This window comes from Dromaius novaehollandiae, chromosome 5, assembly GCF_036370855.1.
Source record: "Dromaius novaehollandiae isolate bDroNov1 chromosome 5, bDroNov1.hap1, whole genome shotgun sequence".
NCBI classification, from domain to species: Eukaryota; Metazoa; Chordata; class Aves; order Casuariiformes; family Dromaiidae; genus Dromaius; species Dromaius novaehollandiae.
The window spans coordinates 3,687,477-3,709,523 of NC_088102.1; the positions used below are offsets into that span (position 1 = coordinate 3,687,477).

Here is a 22,047-nt window from a genome sequence, read left to right on the forward strand (position 1 = left end):
AGGGGGCTATTGACCCACTTCCTCGACATTTGCTTATTCTATTGTAATGGCTATTATGTCAAGCCAAACATGAATTATTTTCTTTCAGCACATTCTTGTGATAGCACTTTATCACTGGCGGAGGACAGAACATGCAAACATGGTCTTACAAAACCGTCAAAACCTATGGATGCAAACGCTGGTACCTGCACCACCACTAAGTTCCTTACTAAGGAAGAAAAGGAAGAGGCTGCCCTACAACCCCAATGGAGTTATCAAGACATCCTACAGATATTTGCTATCTTTTTCCTCAGGCTTTAACCCATAATCACTTTATAGCCATAATCACTTTTTACTCTCTAAGCTGTAAATCCACACCAGCATGTAAGAGGCAATTAATCCAGTAACACATTGTCAGCCAGTGCTTACTTTTAAAATATTTAACTTCTGCAGGCTACCCAGTAACTCGCTGGGTGTTGCCAAGGACCCGAGAAGGCTTTTAATTCTTCAGCAGGCATGTGAAACCGAACTCCTTGAAAGAGGTCACATTTTTCAGGTAATCTAGAACATGCTCAGGTATTGTAAATGCTTTTGTCAGATATTTGACCTTGAAATTTGACCTTGAAAATCATCCAGCACTCAAGAACCTCCACTATACTGAGTATATATACTGTGTAATGTGAACTTCTTTCCTGGAGGGGTGGTGACAGGGTGTAGATTCGTATCAGCTCTCTGCATGCTGAGACCTGAGATTAAGAGGCGGTTTTGCTCAAACCATCACACTTTTTCTTCCTCAGTGACACATTTCCATCCCAATGAGTCACTTAAGTAACTATCTTAAAAATAAGAACCTGCCTTTCGAAACATCCTGCACTGGGATAAATTCACGTGTTAACAGAGCATGAGGCAAACCTGTTTTATCTCCTGGATCACCCAGGTGGGCTATGGGACCTCTGCAGAAGCACAGCAGCAGGGTTCCTCGGAGCAGCAAAGTCTTTCCTGGCTCCGCTTAGATATGCCTTTTCCATCCTGCGTCCTGTTTACAGCCTCGTGTGTTCATTTATGGAAAATACGATGACTCTACATAAAAACGTTTCAAAAGTAGGTGGTGCTCTCTCACCACGCTGTCACCCCTTTTGCACTACTGCTGGATGCATAAAGGTGAGCTAAACAGGCTGAAGTGCACCGAATTTGTTAGTGACTCAGCTGAGGTCTTAGCAAGATCTGAGACCTAAGTTCTCAAACGTCTTACGGTTGTAGAGTGCATTTTGCCTTATGTGATCCTAAAGAACACTAACGATTATCTAAAGAACACAGACCAAATGATGTAAAATCTTACTCGGCTCCATTAACCATAGGGATGGTAAGTTTTCCTGAGGGCAGGGAGGGTTCTCACAAATAAAGCCCAATTCAGGTGACAAAGCATTTGCCTGAGAGGATGCTGCTTCTCTTCCACAGCCCATGTCCTGAATTAAGCTTTGGGTTTCCTACGCAAAGTAATGCAGCACGTTGCTTTTCTTTGCCACATTTTTAGACTTGGGCTATGCCAAGTTCAACTCTGGAGATCCCCAGCACGTCACACGGCGACAGCTAAAGGAATACAGCAATATGCTGCAGCTCGGGGCTGGAGCAGGTCCAAGCTGGAAGCTCTGACCAGCAGCAGTGGGAGAGCTGAGGGAGGGCAGCCGGCCTCCGGGAGCTCCCGCAGCAGAGGACAGCTCAGCTCTGAGCCAAGCAGAACGTGCCGACCACGGCCTGGACCAGCACGGCTCAGCTCGGGAACAGGCCCCCGCCTGCAGGTCCTCCGGGCAGGACGGGGCAGGGCACGCGGCGGGCCCTGGGAGGAGAAGGCCCGTGCTGGCAGAGGGGTGGCAGAGGCTGCAGCACCCTTCCGTTCGACGGTCTCGAGCAGAGGCACGCAGGCACCCCGCGGGCAGCGGAAGCGGCACTGCCTCTTGGCACAGGGAAGGCCCTGCTGCACCGAGATGGGCCCCTCAGCGGCTCTAGTCCAAGAGCAGCCCTGGTCTCCCTGAAAACAACTCCCCGCCTTGGTACGCATGCAAGTAATTCCTGCCAAGCAACGACAGACCTTCCATCGCTTCCAGTTTGCCAGGGAGGAAAAGGGAGAAGGCGATGAGGAAGACCAGCATGAACAGAACCCAACTGTTGGCCAAGCGAAATGGGCAAAGACAAAGCTGGTCAAGCCCCATCTGCAGACAGTCCCCGAAAACGAGGGAGCAGCACAGTCAGCAAGGGAGTCGCCAAGAAACCTGGGATCCTGGGAGAAGGCACCAAAGGCAATTCTCAGCTATTAAAAGCAAGCACACTTGCGCTTACGCTTTATGCATAAGAAGGCTAAAAAAGCTGTCGTTTCGTGAAACCAGAAAAGGTTTCTCCGAGGCCACGGGTAGAGCTACCTGCTCTCCCAAAGATTTGGGTCAAGACTTTTACTACTGCTGCCTAATTTAATAAACTATAGCTGGTGTCCACAAGCACTGAAACGCTGTCATGCAACAGAGCCACTAACCTCCATATTCTGGTGTTAATTCTAGCCCTGCTTGGCAGTAAAACTCCATTTAGATAAATTTCCTTTACTAAAGAGATGAGACTGAGCTGGCTGTATCCAGCGGGATCGGCAGGGCTCGCCGTAAATCGCAGGGCAGCACGGTGCTTAGCAGTTTGACTTGCTGCTTTAAATACGAGAGCATGAATGAACTCTGGCACTGCCTGCTGCACGCAGGGACGCTCACGAGGCCTGATGTCAGCAGATCGTGCCCTCAGCTCAGCCTGCACGTGCTGCTCAAGAGAGGCCACGGATGGTATGTTTTCCTTGGCGCGCTCCCCCTTCGCTCAGTGCATGAAAGAGAAAGGCTTCCTCTGAAACGGCTGTTGTCATTCCCTTAATAATTCTGTAATCTAGGAAATCTCCTGTTCTGCTTCTAAAGAGACCATGCGATTTCCCTCTTGCTGCTCCAAGGGGGATTGCTTTGCATGTGCCACGTAGCAGCAGAAATGTGGCTGTAATAAAAATTAACTCAAATGCAAGATCTGGTATTTTTGAAGCCTTTTTTCAAGGCTATCTTACACATGCGATCTGAAGCGAAAGCACGCCTGTGCTCTCCGCACAGGCTGGAAGGCAGCCACACAGCCCAGCCTGCCGAAGATCGACCCCGCAGCACGTCTCACTGTGTTTGTATCCTGGCCCCCCTTCCCATGCCGCTCCTGCAACTTGCACGTGGCAACCAACTGCCTTCCTCCCCACGGGCCCCGCCGTGCAAAGGGGGCTGACGCCCTGCGCGGCAGGCCCTGCTCCGGCACACCAGGCCTGCTGTCGCCAGGGCCGGCCCAGCCCCACAGTGACTAAGAGCGCACGAGGAAGCAGCGGGCCGCCCCGCGCAGGGGTGACGAGCCCCGGCGCACCGGCCTCACCGCCTAGTCACCGGCCCGGCCCAGTTGCGACACGCGGCAGCGATTGCAGCCTGCGAAACCGGCCCGGCGCGAGGCTGCCCAGGACGTGCTGCGGGAGCCGTTCTGCGCCGGGCGGGCAGGGCGCACGCCGGTCAGGGCTCCCGGCGGAGGAATGCGGCCCTGTGTTTGCTTTCTTTCCTGCTTGGTTAGCCACAGTTTAAGTTTCACTGATCCTAGTTATCTGGAGTGACCCAAGACACCACCCACCAAAGAGCCTTAACCCTTTCTGCCACTACATGTCCTAAGATGTGGTTTTGCTTTTAAACAGGGGAGATTTTTTTTGGAGGGCGCTGGGGAAGGCCCACCCCATAGGCGGACCCCCCCCTGCTCCTGTAATTTTGTCATGGTGGTGGTGGAATTGCGCTCCCATCCCCAAGTATTTCGCATCAAGGCTAGTGATACCGCAAATGTAGTTTGTGCTGTCAAATACAGGCTATTTTATGCTATGGAAATTATGTGCCCCTGCTTGTCTTCTTCCCAAGCCCGTGAAGCCGCTGGCTTGGTGTGAGTCAGAGCACAAATGAAACTGCCCTGAACGGTACCGCCATGTCTAATGCTCTGGATGCACAACACAGGCAGTAGCTGACTGGGCGTATGACTCTTCTTGGTTTCATATCCTGTGACGTCTTTTAAAACACAGCACGTACCTTCCAAGCCAGGCCCACCCTCCTCAAGGCCTTTTTTTTTAAAAAAAAAAGTTCCAACATCATATTTATATTCTGTGGTTTTTGAAGATTTATTTGTGATGACCCTTTCAGTTATGGCTCACACAGGGGTGAGGCACAACCGCTCAGAGCTGCATGAGGGCTCAAACCCCTTCCACACCCAGATTTGTCTGTGCCTTGCCCCTGCCAAGTGCCCCACGCTACAGTCTTCACGCTCTCCCTGAAGTCACTGCCTCCCAACTTCCCACTTCCTTCCTCCAGCCTGCCACCTCTCCCCTTTCCAGCAAGCGCTGCAGTGGTGCTTCCTTTTCTTAAACAAAATATAGCTTGTGTACAAGCTCCTGTGCTGTGCCCAGATGAGGCCTTTCTTTCCCCCAACATGCTTTTAACAATTCATTCAACACACCTGCATTAATTTTTCCAACACCTGCCAAGGCTGGCATCTGTGTTTGCTGCACCTGGGCATCACTAAGGTGCTAATACAACACCAGCTTTACACCACCACACAGGCCAGGGGAGCAGCCTAGTTAGGATCCCTCTTCTGTATGCTGTCTGATCACTCGGAGAACCCATCTGAGGCACAAGCACAGGATCTGAGCTTTGCTGTGAGGCTCCACCACCACCTTCAGCTTTGTTGTTCCATTAGCAGGCGAGTGGAGACCCTGAGACCCGGTTTGATGTTCCAGCTACAGCATTATAGAAAACAGCAGGCTGGAAGCCACCTCAAGGGATTAGTTAGCCCAGCACCACACATGAGCTCAGCTCAAGCATTCTGCATGGTATCCCACAGATTTGTCTGAGCTCCAAAGCGTGTGAGCTTAAAGACCTCAGGAAGGGACCCCACCGGCTCCCCCAGCAGATGGCTTCCCTCAGAAAGCCCTTCCCCCCGTGCGGCCTAAACCTTTTGCCAACCTGGGCATTGCAGAGCAGGGGGAAGCCGAGCCAGTCAGCCCCCTTTCCTCAGGGCAGCCTAGCACGGGGGGGGGGGAGGGGGGGAGGGGGGCGGGGGGGGGAAGCAGGCACCAGAGGCCCCGTCCTGCCTCGGTGGCCCTGCAAGACCGGCCCCCCGTGAGGACGCACTGGCAGGGTCGCCTGTCTGAGGGGACGGCAGCGGAGGGCGCCCCGCCCCCACCCCGCGGGCGGCGGGGCCCAACGGTCGGCGCCAACAGCCGCCAGGGCGGGCAGGCGCCCTCCCCCACCCCCACTGCGCATGCGCGCAAGGAGAAGCGGCAGCACCCTGCCCCCACGCGGGGGGCCACGCCCTCCGCCTGGCCCTTTAAGACGCTCCCGTGGCGTCCTTCGCGTGTCATGTGCTGACGTGTGATCGCGTGGCGCCTCTCCCCATAGAGGCCCCGCCCCTCCGGCTTCCGCATGCGCAGTCACGCCGCAGCCTCCGGCACCGCCCCGCCCGCTTGCTCCCGGCGCGCTGCGCAGGCGCAGCGGTACAGGAAGCGGCGCCCCCGCCGGTCCCGCGGGGCGGCGGCGAGGCCGGGACTGCGCACGCGCGACGCGCCTCGCGGGCAAACCGGGTGGGCTCCCACACGGAGCCGCCTCCCTGCCGTTCCAGCGCGTGCCGTCTGCGCGTGCTCTCTCTGACGCGCGCGGGGCGGGGCGCCCCGGTGGCGCTTTGCGCACGCGCAGCTCCCTCGGAAGGCCGCGCGGGCGCGGGGAAAGGCGCGCGGTGCTCGGGGCGGAAGGGGGCGGTGCGCCGCCCGCCCTCCCGCGGGGGGGCGCGGCGCGGGCGGGCGCATGCGCGGAGGGCAGGGCGGGCGGTGCCGGCGAGCGCCGGGCGGGGCGGGGCGGGGCGGGGCGCTGCGCGCAGGCGCGCTGGCGGCGGAGGGGAAGTGAGGCGGGCTCGCGCGGCGCCTTTTCCGGCGGTGCTGGCTGAGGGGAGCGGCGCGGCGCGGCGCGGCCAGGAGCGGAGCCGGCCCCAGCCCCGGCCCTGGCCCTGAGGTAACTGCCGGCTCCCCCGCCGCGCTCCCCCCCGGGCCCCGCGCGGGCAGGACGCGGAGCCGCCGCCGCCGAGCCGGCATCCATGAGCTGAGGCGCCGCGGCGGCAGCCAAGGCAGGAGCCGGGCGGAGCCGCCACCGCCGCCTCAGGCCCGGCGGACGAGCGGGGCGCGGCGCGGCCGCTCTTCCCGCGCCGCAGCGCCAGGCCTCGCCCTCCGCGGCCGCCCCATGCGGCGCTGAGCCCCGCCTGCCCTTGCCCTGACGCTCCGGGCCGCGCCGGCCCCGCTTCGCTCCGGGACGCCGCCCCGCGCGGGCCGCTCGGCTGCGTCGCCGCTCGTCCGCCCCCCCCCGCCGGCGCCGGGCCCCTTGGATGCCGCCGAGATGGGCAAGGTGCTGTCCAAGATCTTCGGCAACAAGGAGATGCGGATCCTGATGCTGGGCCTGGACGCGGCCGGGAAAACCACCATCCTGTACAAACTGAAGCTGGGCCAGTCGGTCACCACCATCCCCACCGTGGGCTTCAACGTGGAGACGGTGACTTACAAAAACGTCAAGTTCAACGTGTGGGATGTCGGGGGCCAGGACAAGATCCGTCCCCTCTGGAGGCACTACTACACGGGCACGCAAGGGCTGATCTTTGTGGTGGACTGCGCCGATCGCGACCGCATCGATGAGGCCCGCCAGGAGCTCCACCGCATTATCAACGACAGGGAGATGCGGGACGCCATCATCCTCATCTTCGCCAACAAGCAGGACCTGCCCGATGCCATGAAACCCCATGAAATCCAGGAGAAACTGGGCCTGACCCGAATCAGGGATAGGAATTGGTATGTGCAGCCCTCCTGTGCTACTACAGGGGATGGACTCTATGAAGGGCTGACATGGTTAACATCCAATTATAAATCCTAATGAGAAAATAACTATTTAGTCTACAAAGAATTAAAAAAAAAAAAAAAAAGTAACCCACATGGCTTTCCGGAAGAACGATTCTCTACTGAAAAGTAAAACAAAAGCATCCATAGGATTATGATCACCTTTCTCCAGTTACCACCCTTTCGTTATACACACTGACTGGATTCCTGTTTTAACTCTTCTTGCTTGGCGTTAGGATGCTCTAATCTCCAAATGTGACACGAACACAAGCACTAGATGCTATGGCAGACTTCCAGCAAACAGGGGAAAGACACATTGTAGACTTGCTAAGTAACTTCTTTTTTTTTGTTTTCCTCTCCTCTTTTTCTTCTTGATAGCCTTTACGATGGTTTGATTATTTTGGGGGATGGTTGGGGGAGGGGTACCATTTTCAGTGTATGCTTTCTGGTTCTACTTTTTTGATTACGTTTTTTTCTTCTCTCACTTGCTGTAGATTGCTACTTTTTTGCATTCATGCAGAATATGTTGATAGGTCTACTTCATCTAGTAAACAGAAAATTATTGCTTAAAATCAAACTGCAGTCTGTCTTTTTATATTAAGGACTTTTTTAAAGTTCTGTTAATCTATAACTAAATAGTGGCTCTCAGTCTGTCTTCGTATCTGAGACTAATAACGAAACGAAACCTTGCCCACGGTGGCAGGTAGTGAGAATACCATTGTAATATGTTCAAAGTGCATATCAGGCATAATGTTAACTAGGTAATGTAAGAACTGCTTTGAAATGTCAGCTGTGAAGTTCTGAACCATACATCATGCATGAGAAGGGATGCAAATAAGTTCCCCATACTACATAGCAACCATATAGCAAATACAACATGAATGATGTAATAGTTCCAGGGTATATACTGTTCAGTTTTTGTCTTGCATTGCAGACTTAATGATGTTTAGCTGCAGTTTTTATTACTTGTGTCAGTCTCCAATTCAATGCAAGATATGTTCCTTCCAGAAAAATGCAGCAATAACATGTAAGCATTGCGACAAGTTTTAATTTAAATCACAAATGTTTAGGCAAAAATCTAGCACTGATTTTACTGTCTTGCGATAAAGAAAAATTGCTTCATCTTCATCTTCAGACACTTGAAGCCATCTTTTAAACCTTGAAAGGATTTTTCATTACTTCTGAAATGCATGTATTGGAGAAAGGAGAACCCTATTTTTTTCCATTTTGTAGACTCCCGAATGGGCAAGTTTTAGTGCTAAGCTTTAACAGAGCTCAGTAATTCTGACATCTGAGTAACTGCCGTTTTGAGGAAATCACTTCTGGGCTTAGTTTTACAAGACTAGACTTAACTCATACAAATAGTTGCAGTCTTCGCCATCTGTCTCGGTAGCATGTTGCTGTAGTCCTGTATGAAAGGAACTATGTTGGATGTCTGAAGCCCGTGGAGTAACTATTAATGAGAGCAGGAGGAGAGAGTGAGCATACGACTATGAATGTAAACTTCCATAACTAGTTCTTAAAGGGCAAGCAGCTCATTTGCCATGTCACGGTTTTGAGATGTGACTGGCAGAAAAACCCACCCAGAGCAAGTATTTGTGTTAGTATAAAATCTCAATCAAGTATTAATACTGGGTGCAAAAAATGTAAAGCAGCTGGTTCTCATTCAGCCTTAAGGATTAACTTCAGATTTCCTCAAGGAGTTAAAACTCGATTGGGGAATTCTAGGAATGTATGCTACAAAACCAGAAGAAAATGGCTTTTTTTTTTCTTTTTTCCAAGGGTATGATTTTTACATGAAATTGGGGGCATTACACTACATTTCTGCAGTGTTTACTCTGCATGCTAAATACATTGTATATGGAGCTCTTACCAAAGATGTATGGGAAGATAAAAATACTGAATTCACTTCTGAAATCGAATGCTTTGGACCACTTAAAAATTACCTTAGAATATGGTTCCAAAAGAAGACTTATCTTGATGTGGGTTGCAAATGGGATTGAATGGGTTCTTGATACTAGAAGATAGAGCATTGATTGATCATAAACCTGTGCACGTTAAGAGAGTCTGGAAAAACAAGCTTCACCTACAGTCCAACAGCTCTTAAATCTCAGTCATAAAGAAGAGGCGGTGAGACTTTTCACTCAAGTCTTTTTGCCATTGGAATATCATTGCTCTATTTTCTAGCTTTTTTTATAAGCGTAAGAATTTTTTTTTTCTGTTGATGTAACTTAACAAATAGTGTGGTGGTATAAAGACAAAAAATACAAGAATATGGTTACTGTTTTCTTCTGGAGCATAAATAAAATAGCCAAGCACAAAGTAAATGCCTAAACTGGAAAACTTGAAGCTCTATTAATGGTTCTTGAACTTTCTTAAATCTATTCTCAGTCAAAATGAAAACTTAAATAACTTCATTTTCAGTCTAAGTTGATTTACTATATTTTCTCTTCAAATGCTGGGGCAGACTTCTTTGCTAGACTTTGCATTAAGTTGAATTCACAATTTTGTATTTCCTTAGTAACTTTGTTACTTTAGATATTCTGTTTTTGTAGGTGAAAGGAAACCGGTTATGCTTCTTTTTTTTTAATGTCTTTTTTGGGAGAAAAAAGTTACTGAAACATGTGGCAGAGACTTCAAAAATAAACGGCCATTGCTACTGAACAAAACACAAAGTTTTCACTTTCAAAATGTCCTTTATAGGTTATAGCTGAACCTTGCCATGACCTAGTGGCTATAAGGCAGTAAACATAGCCTGTAGGATAAAGTGGCAATCTGTAAGAAATCCACTGATTTAAAAACTAATCTGAAGTTTAAGTGCATCAATTTGTGTTCATGTGAATTTATGGAGTAAGTTTTGAATGGCGTTAATCGTGTCCGAAAAGTGAATGAGTTTGTAGACTGTGATCTCCCTGACTAAAGTAAACAGGAATTTTGTGTTCTCAATATGGCTGTAGTGTTGGTAAAGAACTAATAAGCAGAAAATAAAGCAATTATACAGTGGAGCTCTCCTGGTATGTTACTTATATTTAATTATGAGAGAAACAGAAAGGGGCAAGATGGTACTGGAGTAGTGCATTCTGCTGACATAAAGAGGTCTCTGTTCTGTATCTCCCAGTTTTGAAAGCCTGTCTGCAATTCTTTGGAGACTTAGATGAGCGACTATTTTTATAAACGGGAAGGATGATACTTTAATACTCCCACTTTAAGTTAATAGTCATCTTTTAGCAAACTTCAGTGTCAAATTTATGCTGACTTTGGTGAAGCCGCCAGCCCCAAGTAACTTGTGTGAGGGCTTGGAGAAGCGCTGTAGCACGCGACAGCTTCTGCGAGGGGCGCGCGGGGCCGGCCGAGGCGGGTAGGGCTGCCTCTCCCGCGGGAAGCAGGCTGCCTGGAGAGGGAATTCCTTAGGCCGGTGCAGAAAACACAGCGATGGGCAGGAGGGCCGCTGCCTGTGGACAGGGGTGCTCGTGGTGTGGCAGATGTGGAGCGGGGCCGGTTTTCGGTGCCTGCGTAGGAAGCGAGTGAGCCAATAAAAGGACTTGGGCAGGTGCAGCGGGGACCGCGCGGGGGGCCGGGCTGGGAGGATGCAGCAGGCTATGGTTTCTCCAACAGCTGCAGCTCCTCAGACTGAAGGGGAGACAAAAACCTTGCAGGAAACAGGGTTTCGGCGTGAAGCTGGGGTGACAGCCTGGTCGCAGCCGAGCAGGGAGTCTGCAGGAGGGACAGGCAGAGGAGGGCTCGAGGTGACTTCTGACACCACCAGCTGCAGATGCAAGGCGTTAGTGACTCAGAGTTGTCAGATGGTTGCAAAACTTTAAGGAACTGCCAGAAAACTTCATTCAGCTCCTTGGGAGGACGCTATATGCGGGGACAGTGGTCCTAGAGCGGCTGCAGCGCTCTGGGAAGCGTTTCTGTTCCGCAATATGTAGGTTAGGCCTCGTCTACTGAAATGTCAGTTAAGGGTGTGGCTGTGTAAATGAACTTGGTCTGACTTAATTAAGCTACTTCAAGTTTGTAGACAAGGCTCCAGGAGAGTAAACTCATGTCTCTCTCGCTGCTGTAGTTAGTCATTTTTCAAAATGTCAGCACTTATCGCTGGAAATCAGACCTTTGTTACCGCGGCACGCATGACTCCTGCGAGCGCCGCACTGGAACTGCTGCTCTCCGTGAGTCACGCTCCAGCAGGTTTTTCCCCAGTCACAGGGCCGCGGGCCTCGTGGACAGGGCTCGGAAAAAATTTGCCTGGCCTCTCCGCCTGGAAATTCATCTGTGTACGATTCCTCCCAGCGGAATGTTTCTTGATTTTTAAAAAATCAGTTGCATCATAAAACCAAGCGGTCAGAGGACAGATGAGCTGTGACAGCCGGTCGCCGATGGACCTGGATGTGATTTCCCTCCTTACTGGGCGCTTGCAACAGAGGCAGCAGCAGCCGAGGCCAGAGGACTCGCTCGTGGACGTGGCAGCGGCGTTGGCACAGGCACTGCGGCTCGGTCCCGACGCCAACGCAAGTTTACACTTTTATCTTGGATTTGTTTCTAATATCTGTCCAGCCCCACGGGCGGGATATGCGGATTCTTGAATCATGCAGACTTCAGTGCTTTCTGGAAAAAACTTTCCACTCGCCTGGGGGGAAGTGTAAACTTGCGAGCGCGGCTCAGGAGTTCGTGGCGTATCTCAGTTTCCGAAATCTGTTCCTCTTTTGACATCGGCAGCAGGACTCCGACCGCAACCTACTAAAGCCTCCACGTTTCCGCGTTGTTCTGCGCAGACACTTCAGTGCTTGAGGCCGAGATGAATTACTTGCACAGCGCCATCGATCTCGCTTTCAAAATTTGGAGCACTATGAATAGTAGCATAATTTTAGCCCTGACTTCAGTTTTGGAAGGGTAAAACGGATGAGTCAGAGAACCATGGTATTCAAGAGTGATTTTTTTTCCCCTTTTCTTTTTGTTTGCTCTCTGTCCCTGGGAAGCAATGTGGGCTTATGAACGGCAGCTTTTTATGCATGGTAAACTGGACGTGCTGTGTGTAGTCCAGGAAGCAACTTCCCTCTTGCTTAAGAACAGGTATCTCTGGCCTCCTTAAAAAGAGAGGCGGAGGGGGAAAAAAAAAGCAAAAAGTGAAGGTATGAGTCACGCGCTGCCTGCTCCAGCTGCAGTCTTGCAAGGTCTGATCGTCTCAAGGCTGTGCTTCTCCTGCGGAGAAACGCTTCCTCTGCTGGGGAGACGCTTCATTTCTCTTTTTTATGTTGTGGTTTGATTAGCTACACCTTGTGGAGCAGCGTTAGTGAAAAAAGCAGTACTTAAGCAGGATTTAACTGGTGTCCGCTGTGCAAGGGAGGTGCAAACTGATAACATCTGAGACGCTTTCTCCTCGCAGAGGGTGCCGAAGGAGCCCTGCCTCTGCCGGGCTGCTGGGGGAGAGGGAAACTGAGGTTTAGGGAGCTCCACAACATGTTTCTGCCTGGCAGCATTGAATAAATGCTCAAAATTACTTTAAAAAATCGCTTAAAAATACAAGGGTGGTATCGCTATCTGGTCGGGCCCAAACTTCATCCAGGTCTGTGTGTGGCATCGATGGCCTCGAGCTCGGAGACGACGTTTGCTCGGCACGCTGAGACTTTGCCCTCTGGGGACGTGGGACTGCTCAGGCTCCCGCTGTTAATGTTTGCTGGCTTTGCCCCCGGGTGCCCTCCGCGTTTCCCCCCACGGGCTGGGGGCAGCAGGACGCGGGCACTAACCCCGCGGCTGCCGGCAGCACGCCGGGATGTGCTCAGACGGTTATCCCATTAGCTCGGCAGCCGCCAGGACGCCTTTCCCCACGGGGCTGGGTTAGCTTGGACCGGGCCCAGCTCTCCGGGAGGCTTTTCCTATCGGATACTTGCGGCTTTCGATCTGCTGCCTGAACGGAAACTGAGCACGGAGCGAGCCCGGGGGGATGCGCTCGCCTTACGGGAGGGGGCTCGCGCTCCACCTTGCCAGCGAGGCTGTGGTCGTATCCCGACCCAGCCTCCCCGGCATGTCTGGCTGCTTCAGCGCTCAAATTGCATTGTACGTGTTGCATAGAAATTTATATTTTTGTTCTAAAGGGCTGTTTCGGCCGCGAGGGCTGGCGCTGACGTGGTTCTCAGTCTGGCTCTGGGCACAGGGAGCGCTGCCCCCCGCACCGGCCCGCTCGCAGGAGGGAAGGCGAGAGCTCAGACCAGGAGAGTGAGTTTTCCTCCCTCCAACGCAGCCCTCTGAACGCCTGCAGCTGTGCTCAGCGTCGCGGCTCCTGCGCTACCTGTTTGGCCGGTAGCTCGTGAAGAAGTGAGTGTCTGCATGTCTCCCGCCCTTGCCCTCAACTCGGGATGAGGTTATGCTCTCAAACAGCGTGCCAAAGCTTTCCAGCTTTCATTTTGTAGTGGACTTTATCAGCAGTTTCCTCCGGGGGGGGATGCAGCCCCCTTCCTCGGAGCCACAGGAGGGTTGAAGTCAGCAGGGACCTTTGGAGATCACCTAATCCGAGGCCCTGCTCAGGCCGGGCCACCTGCAGCAGCTTGCCCAGGAGCGCGTCCAGATGTGGTCTGAACATCCAAGGATGGAGACGCCACAACCCCTCTGGGAGCTAAAAACAACCCAGCTTCTTCTGTGACTGTTTGGCGTTGTCCATGGGGTCTCCCCACCAGAGAACACCAGGTTGGGGACTGGAAACCACGGCTCTGATGCTGCATGTGTGCTTTGCTCGTGGTTGCCTCGTGCGATTCTGCCTGCGTTAGTGCTCACCAGGCCCGGACAATTTCCCGGGGAGCAGGCGGCTGGCGAGTGGGCGCGTTTTTGGGCTGCAACATGCCACCCCGAGCTTGGCATGGGGGAAATGCCTGAGCTCTGTGCGGCCCTGAGCAGGTGGTGCCGCATGGCACTGCTGTTACACATTAATGTGGGGGTCGATACGGGGCCAGGGCACGCAGCCCCCGCGCCGCTCGCTCCTCAAGGCCGTGCCCCCAGCGCGCGGCTGCTTTCACAACGGCTTGCAGCCGGGAGGGCTTTCGGAGCCGCAGGGCAGGGCCGCGGGAATCCTTCCCGCCCTGGTAAAATGCCCAGTGCCAAGCCGAGCGGCTCCTGCTCCCAGCAGGGAGGAAGCCTGCACTGGAGCAGGAAGCCCATCCCAGAGGAAGAAGCCCTGCTTCGTGCTTTGCACCCAACCCAGGGCACTGGGGCCGCTGCACGTGGCGGCGGCGGGGACCAACGCAACGCAAAACCACAGCAAAGTGGGGGGGAGGGTGCGGGGGAAAAAAAAAAAAAAAAAAAAAAAAAAAGAGCCAGGGAGACGGCTTGCAAAATGCATCCCAAAAACCAGCCCCTGCATCCTTCCTTGGCAAAGCCCTGGGCACAGCGGGATGGGGAGGAGACAGGCTCTCGTGGCCGGGGCGCCGTCCGGCGCGGGGCCGAGCAGCTCGGCTGATCCCAGATTAGGCAGGAATCTGCTGGCTTGGGCTTTCGCTCCGGCGCCCGGCGGGGCCGCAGCATTAGCGGCGGCAAAGGGAGCCGCGGGGCCCGGCGGGGGCCGGACCCCTCCGGGTGCTCCTGAGCAGCATTCAGCGCTCGCCAGCCGCTTCCCTGGATCCAGCCAGGATGGGGATGGCCCTGGAGCCACAAAACCTGCTTTTCCATGGCTCCTGGCAGACCGCCTTCAGCACGGGACAGCTTCTTCCCTGCCACACTGCGCCGGGAGAAGGGCCTTGGGGTGGAGATGCCACAAGGCAGCAAGGTGCCCCCGGGGCGGCTGAGCCAGAAGGTGGCCCCCCCCCCCCCCCCGGCCTTCCCCGTCAAAAAGCAGAGACGTGAGTCCTTGCTGGCGACCAGAGCAGCCGGGACTGGGCCGGGCTCGCCCTTCCCCAGGGCAGGCCCCCGCCTTGACCGGCCCCGGCGGCTCAGCGCTAATCCGCGTGGCAGCAGCCATCTGCTGCGCCTCCCCAGCACCCCCCCCCCCCCCAAGCACCATCCCGGCCCCTTTATAAAGCCCTTTCCCCCCCCCCCCCCACTTAAAACAACTGTTTTATCGCATCTCTCCAGGGAGCGGGGAGCAGGCATCTGCCACCCACGTGACGCCGCTCTCGGCTCGGCCCTGCTTCGCAGCCGCTTCCGCTCCGCACAGCTCGAGCGGCCGCCGTGCGTGGCCGGGCTCTACATCCCCCTCTCAGGGAACCACCGCCGCCGAAACAGCACGAGGGGGTGTGACAGGAACCGCCGCTCCCCGCCGACGGTTCCTCTTCCCCAGCAGCCCCCAGCCAGCGAGCGGTACAGGAACGAAGCAAGGGCTGCGGTGGCTGGCCCCAAGCGCACGCGCCTTACATGAAGGCACGATTTTCTCCCCTTTTTTAAGGGCGAGCAGAGCCCTTAGGTAAGGAAGTACCAAAATCGCACCTTGCTGCAGGCAAAACACTTGTTTTGTCCGTGCTATTACTGCTGCGCCGCATCCTGTGTTACCCACAGCCATGCTCGCCATCCGTCCCTGGACCAGAACGGCACGAGAGACCGGCGAGTAGACTATTTCGGCACGTTATCCCCAACATCGCTGCTGATTCTGAGACGTCCCAGTCAGAGCAGCTCTGCTCTCTCGGAGGTACGCGGGCAGCTAAGAAACGGCAGCTGGGGGCAAGTTTTACCAGAAAATTTTACAGCCCTTGCACTATCCTTATAAAGCACCTTTGGACAATTATCCTGGAATAAGAGTTTCCACAAGGGAAGTCATACTGGCATAAACACGCCACTAAATATCTTCCTGTAGGCCAATTTTTAATTAAGGAGCTCTTTTCATAACAAGTTAACAAATAACGCGTGTGGTTACGACAAATTACATTCTCGCTTTGCCGTGCATTCGCTAATCAGTTCGTGTTGTGCTTTGCAAGCCAGGACGATGTTTTATGAAGCGCAAAGACTGCAAGCAGCGCTTTGACTGGGGGTAAATAGAAAGCCTGAGCTTAGGAAGACGGGTTCAAAGTGCCTAGGTGTCCCTAAACAGGGCTCCATCCAAGAGCAACGGCTGAGCTTTTGGGAAAACTCAGCAGTTCCAAGCTTGAATATTCAAGTTTCTGAAGCAGGAACCACTCGTACTGTTTGCAGCATGAATCAGGAGAGGCTTAGGGAGCAGACTATTATAATTCATATTAAGCAGCATCCCTGTCAAAGCAGACCTCCTTTCAAAGAGCACATTCGGGGAGGCAGGATGGCACAGCTGGCCACTGGTGCTGCCATCACAGAGCAGGAGCAAAATTTTCTTTGAAATTAAAATCTCAAAGCAATCACTGCCTAACAACGAGAGGGAGCCTGGCGATGAATACTGATTGCAACAATGAACACGCTCACAAGAATAGTTTAAAGGTGTCAAATCTTAACGCTGCAGCTCCGTATACTAGAAAAACACAGATGGAATTAAAAGAAAGAACAATTTCACACAAGAAGAGCGACCATCTGTCCGTTATATTTGTACAGCACCTACCACCGTAAGATCCTGCTCCTAGAACAAGACTCACAGGACCTCGGCAATGCAGAAACACAGAAACCATAGGCTTAGAAAAAAAGCCATCAGCCAAGACCCATTTCAAGTACAAAAATTTTATTGACTGGATATCTGGGCCTGTTTGAAGGAGAATTTAGCCCACCTGAAGAGTTTCCTCCTCAGGAGGAGCAGATGATGCTGTTGGCTTCCTTTGTGCTTTACGGCATACAGACTTCTTTGTGGTATCCTCGGATCTGCTTTGTGGGAACTCTTAAGCTGTCTGCTGCTATGACAAGCAGCTGCCCAGCAAAGGTAACCAGGAACAGAAACCCACCACTGGCCTATATTAAACTTCAGTTCCATTTTTGCCTTCCTCTGCCTCAGCCAGGTTGCACTGCAGATAACAGATCACGTTTGTCCTCTGAGAAAGGTGCTATGAGTGAATCTAGTCTAAACAGCCCACTTCTTTCAGTGCCTCATGCCAAATCCACCATCTAGAAGACGCTCTGTAGATGAGTCAGAAACCACACTGGAGACAGTCCCTTTGTGGTGTTATTATATACTCTCTCCCTCCTCTCCAGAGCTCCAGCCAGTTGCCAGAGGATAGATAATGTGGTCAAAGATCTCACGACGGAAAATTCTGTGAAGAGATTTTTTACGAAGGCACAAATTTTAAATGGCCTGCTTTTTTTAAACACTGGACCCACCTGCCATGTCAGCACAATATGCAAAATACCTTCTTCATGCATAACTGTCTGCCCCATCGGTTAACCAAAAAATGACCTAACCCAAACTAAGAGGCTGCCGAGCACCTCTCTACAGATCAGCTTTGGGAAGAAGGCTGTACAATAGAACACACAGCACAAAAAAAACGCAGTGGGCACGTTAGTGCTCTCACTTTGGCACCTCAAGACTCCAGTTTTGAGATCCCATTGCACTACACAGTGCAGAAGCAGAACTGAAAGGCAGCACGCAGGTCAAAGATGTTTCTGCTGAAGACAAAAGATGGCACCTGGCAACGTACTGCGTTTTGGAACAAAAGAGCTTCTTTGTACAAGGACAGTTCTGGTTTGTAGTTTCACAGGGTGCCTAATGTTATTTCACAGGCAGTTTACAGCTTAAACCACAGCAGGCTCAAACCATGCCAAATAAACAGCAACTCCGAATTTCTGGCAATATTCTTAAACCAGTTCCATTAACCTACCGTTTGTTTCCTGTGGATATTCATGATATGAATGTCTTCACTCCGATACTCCTCATCATGCTTATCCAGAGGAATTTTTTCCAACTCAAAGTCTCTCTGAAGCAGCTGTTATTAAAGCACAAGCAAAACAACACAAATGACACAGCTCTTTGGAACAAACACGCATTAAGACACATTCAATTAAAAAGGTCCCAAAACGTATTGCAGGAAGCCCTAAGAGGCTGGAACCACCATGCTCAGCCCCCTTCTTTAAAACCCTCTGCAGGCATGCAGGCCATTTTTCCCCTTACATTTACCCTAATTTTAACTAACCCTGCACTAATTCAAAGCTATGGACATCTTGCAACATTTAAGAAAGACTTAAAGCTCTTGATAAATGATTTTGTTTCCTCAAAGCGCTAAACCAAACCACAGTGCCTGCTTCTGTTTGCCAGCCTCATCAAATGGGGGGAAGCAAGCAAATTATAAGGAACAGAAAGCCTCCAGAAACACCTACCCCTATCGCATTGACTGTGGGAGCACTAAGTACCTTATCAGAGCTGCTCTCAATTAGGGCAACTCTCCTCACAGTCTAGTCCCCATAACAGCTTGTTCAAGGCAAGGCTAATTATCAAAGTGCTTCTATTAACATGTACAAATCACCCTGGAATTCTTGCCCGTTCCCTTTCCCCTCTTTCCTGGTCTTCTCTACTCATATAATCCAGCACTCCTGTGGAAGGGCTGCCTCTCGGCATACTTCACAAGCGCAGAGTCAAATCCTGCACTGACTGTCATCCCTACAACCTGCAATACTTTTGGAGGGATTCAGCCATTACTAGGGTTTGGGATTTTTACCTGACCAGAACATACAACTAGTTTATTTAACTGTATCACCTATTAATGCTCTCTCACTGGAGGGGGGAAATTTTGGCAAAAGCAGCTATATCAATTAACAGAAAGTCTTGGACTCCTGAGCCACTTTTGAAAACTTCACCTACATTTTGCCTAGGCTTGCAAGAGAACATATGCAAAGAAAAAATTTCCACAGAACTGTGTTTAATCTTCCCACTTATCTCCAGTAACATCACACCAACCACTGCAGAAAGAGGCAACCAAATGCTACTTCACTTCCTGCAAAGTTGATTTTTTTATTCTGACAGATACTGCCTTACATATGGGGGAGCCCTTTTGCACATGCAGCAAATCACCGCAAGCTAAGGAGGCTTTTAACAACATGCATGTCTGGCTGCCTGGTTCGAAAAGAACCTGGTAAAACCAGGAAGTTAAGAAAGGTTAGTTCTGCCCTTTGAGGGAAGGAAAACTCACAAAGTATCCAGAAAGTCGCTACTGGTAAGATGGAGAATAACTTGAAGAGTTACCAGTCAATTTCTCTGTACCATCTGAAAATAAACGTGGTTTATTGCTGCAAAGTCTATTTGTGCTGTGAACTTGAATTTGCACACAGAACAGAACTGACATCAAGGTTCAACGGAGCGAATGAAAGTTTTCCTACATCCACACTATCACCCTCGTGTTCAGAAGCACATGCTAAGCACACTCACCTCAAAGTATTTTCTTTCTATTTCAGGATTCTTCCCCATAGTCCTTTGTTCGTAACAGCATAACACACAGGTATCAGGGCCAGTAAGGTCTTTCAGTGTCTTCAGTAACGGTTCTAATGACTGCCCAAAAGAGGTTAAGTATTTGCCACTTAGATTTCAAGTTCATTTTACTGAAACCATGTTCTGTAACTAGAGAAAGTTTTCACCCAAGAGAGAACTTCCCAGTTTTGCTTCTCAGGCAGTTATTTTTAGTACCTTATCTGGGACAAAAGAAACACAGGGGCAAGCTGGAAAAGAGATGAGAAAGTAAAAACTGCACAGAAAAAGCTTCACAGACCAAGAAAAATGAACACCTAGGCTAAAAATCACCCCACACTGTGGAAGCAGACATTTCTGTGAGGCACACAAGGATGACTCTACTTCTTGCTACCTTTCAAAAGCAAAAGTGTTCTTAACCATTCTTGGAGCACGGCTCACATCCAGACCACTGGGTATGGAAACAGGACCGACTTGTAAGGGACCACAGCCAGGGGCTGGCAAGACAGTTGAAAAGGCAGTGGGACATGGGAGTCCTTCATGGCACTTCCCTTTTCCTAGGGCTTGTGCTGGCTCTTCACGGACCAGCTTCGCGGATGGGGCGGACTACGAAAGCCCCATGGCTGAAGCAAGATTTCTCTCCCTACCATCTGGGGGGAAGGGTGATGAGGGCCCCAGCAGGAGAGCAGCACAGACAAGGCATCATGCTTTAAACTGCTTTCACCGATGCACAAGACAATTCACAACTACTGATCACAGTTTTTTCCTTCACATTTCTCTTCTAAGGTTTAAAAAAGGGAGGGGGGCACAATGCTAAGAAATTTTTAAAAATTAAAAAAAGAAAAGGTCTCTGGTCACATCTCGAACGGCCTTAAGTCAGTTAAAAATATCTTTTTCAGCCTGGTTCTACATGTCACGCTACACCATGGGGACCAAGACGAAAGCACGGTATCTACTTGGATGGGCTTCATCGCACACTTCTCACATCAAACCCACGGCCTTCCCAAGCCAGCTGCTCAGCTTTTACCATGTCCTCATTTACCTCCTCGTAGTAAATGCAGTCAGCCAGCAGTATGTAATCGGGGGGAGGCTGGAACTCTGTCACGTCTTCGCCCCTAAAAAGAAGCAAAAAGAGGAGAGAACAGAACTTCAGCAATAATACAGCACGTAACAAAATTAACTGCTGCAATTCTTCCCAATTCAAAACAATTACTCCCCAGTGCATCTGGCAGTTTAACGGAGAGGGGAAGGGAGCCCCCCACAAAGCTAAGCGGGAATATTAAAGGATCATACAAACCATTTCAGTACCTTGGCTCGGACTGACCCTGTGACGAGATGCTTGTTGTTCTCGATGTTCACCTCCAGCAGCTCCTGAAGCTCTTCCAGGTCGGTGACCGTCACGTTTGCCCTAAAAAATGCCGTTTTTTAAAAAAAAAAATCCTCCCCGGGAGCAAGGTGAGCGCAGCCGCGTCCCCCCCAGCCCTGATCGCAGCGCGGGGGGTGGGTTAAAAGCGACTTTTCCCCCAAATCACCACACGGAAAAAAAGGGCGCGAAAGCGCGGCGCGGCGGCGGCAGCGCCCCCCCCCTCCCCCCCCGCGGCGCCGCTCACCCCAGCGTGGCCGCCATGATGCCGACGGCGCCGGTGCCGGCGCCCAGCTCGAGGACGGCGCGGCGGGCCAGGGGGGGGCCGGCGCCGCTCTCCAGGAACTTGGCGAGCACCAGCGCCGCGTCCCACACCACGCAGCCCACGCCGCCCGCCGCCCGCTGCTCCAGCCGCAGCGCCGGCCCGCCCCGCCGCTCCAGCTCCCGCACGAAGCCCGCCATGGCCGCGGCACTGAGGCGGCGCGGCGCCTCCCCTCCCCCCCCCGCCGGCGGCCGCGAGATGGCGGTTGGCGCTGCGGGGCCCAAACCGCGAAGGTTTAACCGCCTTTCGGGCGATTTGTTTCCTACATGTTGCTTTGCTGGTGTTAGGCCGGCTTTCCTCGGCATTAGTGGCGGGGGCACCGGCTCCCTTGGCGCTGCGCAGCACCCTCGAGCGGCCCCAGCCCCCCCCCCAAAAAAAAAACACCCTAAATTTATGCTCATAGCCACCAAAATAAATTAAAACGTTATTGTGCAGGTGGGTGTGGAGAGGCCAAGTGCCAGCACGCCAGGGCTGGTTTGTGGTCACCGCAGCCGCCTCGGCCCCATCTTCAGGAAGGCCAGTGGCAGCAGCATGGCTTGGTGATAAAATGGTGAAAATCACTGTTTTTTGGACCTCCTGCTAGGTTCATGTTGTAATATCCTACCTGCCCGCAGCTGCCGTAGGCCCGGGTGTGAGAGGGGGGAATCAGCCTGGGCAGTTACGTGCGCCAGCAGCTTGTTCGATTTGATCAACTGTCCTGTAAATAGAGTATTGTATGAAAGTGTCCTCCGAGCAGTGTTTGCTTAAAAGAAAAGCGTACATTCATTTGCTTTTCCTGTTTGTTCACAGCCCAGGAGTGAGTGTAAAGCAACCACATTAACTGCTCTCGTTACTGCAGGAGAGAAAACGATCCGCCATTACTCATCTTGCTACTAAAATCTTGTGCGTGTCCTCCACAAAAGTCAGACTTCCCTCAAGGGAAGAGGTGAGGAACCTTCATTTGGAAACTAGATGGAAAAAGTTGTGTCATCTCATGTTTGAACACGTACACGAGCGTACCTGGCAGTAAGTCAAACCTTCCCGATTAACCCATCAGTGTCTGCAGAGGATAAGCTCACATTAAGCACTAGCTAGGGAAAAGACAGCGCTGAAGAAAATCTTCCAGATCTGGACTGGCTAAAAACAAAAAATAACATACTGTGATTTTTCTGTCCCCAGCTTGA

At 52.0% G+C, this 22,047-nt stretch overlaps 2 protein-coding genes across 2 annotated transcripts; one reads left to right on the forward strand and one right to left on the reverse strand.

Moving 5' to 3' along the window:
- The first annotated feature begins 5,909 nt into the window (after window positions 1-5,909).
- Window positions 5,910-9,939, forward strand: ARF6 (ADP ribosylation factor 6). Its single transcript, XM_026118102.2, has one exon. It carries the CDS (start codon window positions 6,444-6,446, stop codon window positions 6,969-6,971), a length of 528 nt encoding a protein of 175 aa, XP_025973887.1. The 5' UTR covers window positions 5,910-6,443; the 3' UTR covers window positions 6,972-9,939.
- A 6,579-nt stretch (window positions 9,940-16,518) lies between these two features.
- On the reverse strand, window positions 16,519-21,076 carry VCPKMT (valosin containing protein lysine methyltransferase). Its single transcript, XM_026118357.2, has 6 exons — window positions 20,810-21,076; window positions 20,497-20,607; window positions 20,242-20,314; window positions 19,164-19,283; window positions 17,623-17,727; window positions 16,519-17,058 (listed from the first exon to the last, which is right to left on the reverse strand). The coding sequence occupies exons 1-6, from the start codon at window positions 21,022-21,024 to the stop codon at window positions 17,044-17,046; spliced, it is 639 nt and encodes a 212-aa protein (XP_025974142.1). The 5' UTR covers window positions 21,025-21,076; the 3' UTR covers window positions 16,519-17,043.
- Between the last annotated feature and the right edge of the window lie 971 nt (window positions 21,077-22,047).

Bases quoted from the DNA above. Each gene is read 5' to 3' on its own strand.
- VCPKMT (XM_026118357.2), bottom strand. From the start codon at position 21,024: ATGGCGGGCTTCGTGCGGGAGCTGGAGCGGCGGGGCGGGCCGGCGCTG. The intron at 20,608-20,809 runs GTGAGCGGCGCC...GGCATTTTTTAG, and splicing joins ATCATGGCGGCCACGCTGGG to GGCAAACGTGACGGTCACCG. The intron at 20,315-20,496 runs GTTTGTATGATC...GCTTCTTTTTAG, and splicing joins CGAGCCAAGGTACTGAAATG to GGGCGAAGACGTGACAGAGT.
- ARF6 (XM_026118102.2), top strand. From the start codon at position 6,444: ATGGGCAAGGTGCTGTCCAAGATCTTCGGCAACAAGGAGATGCGGATC.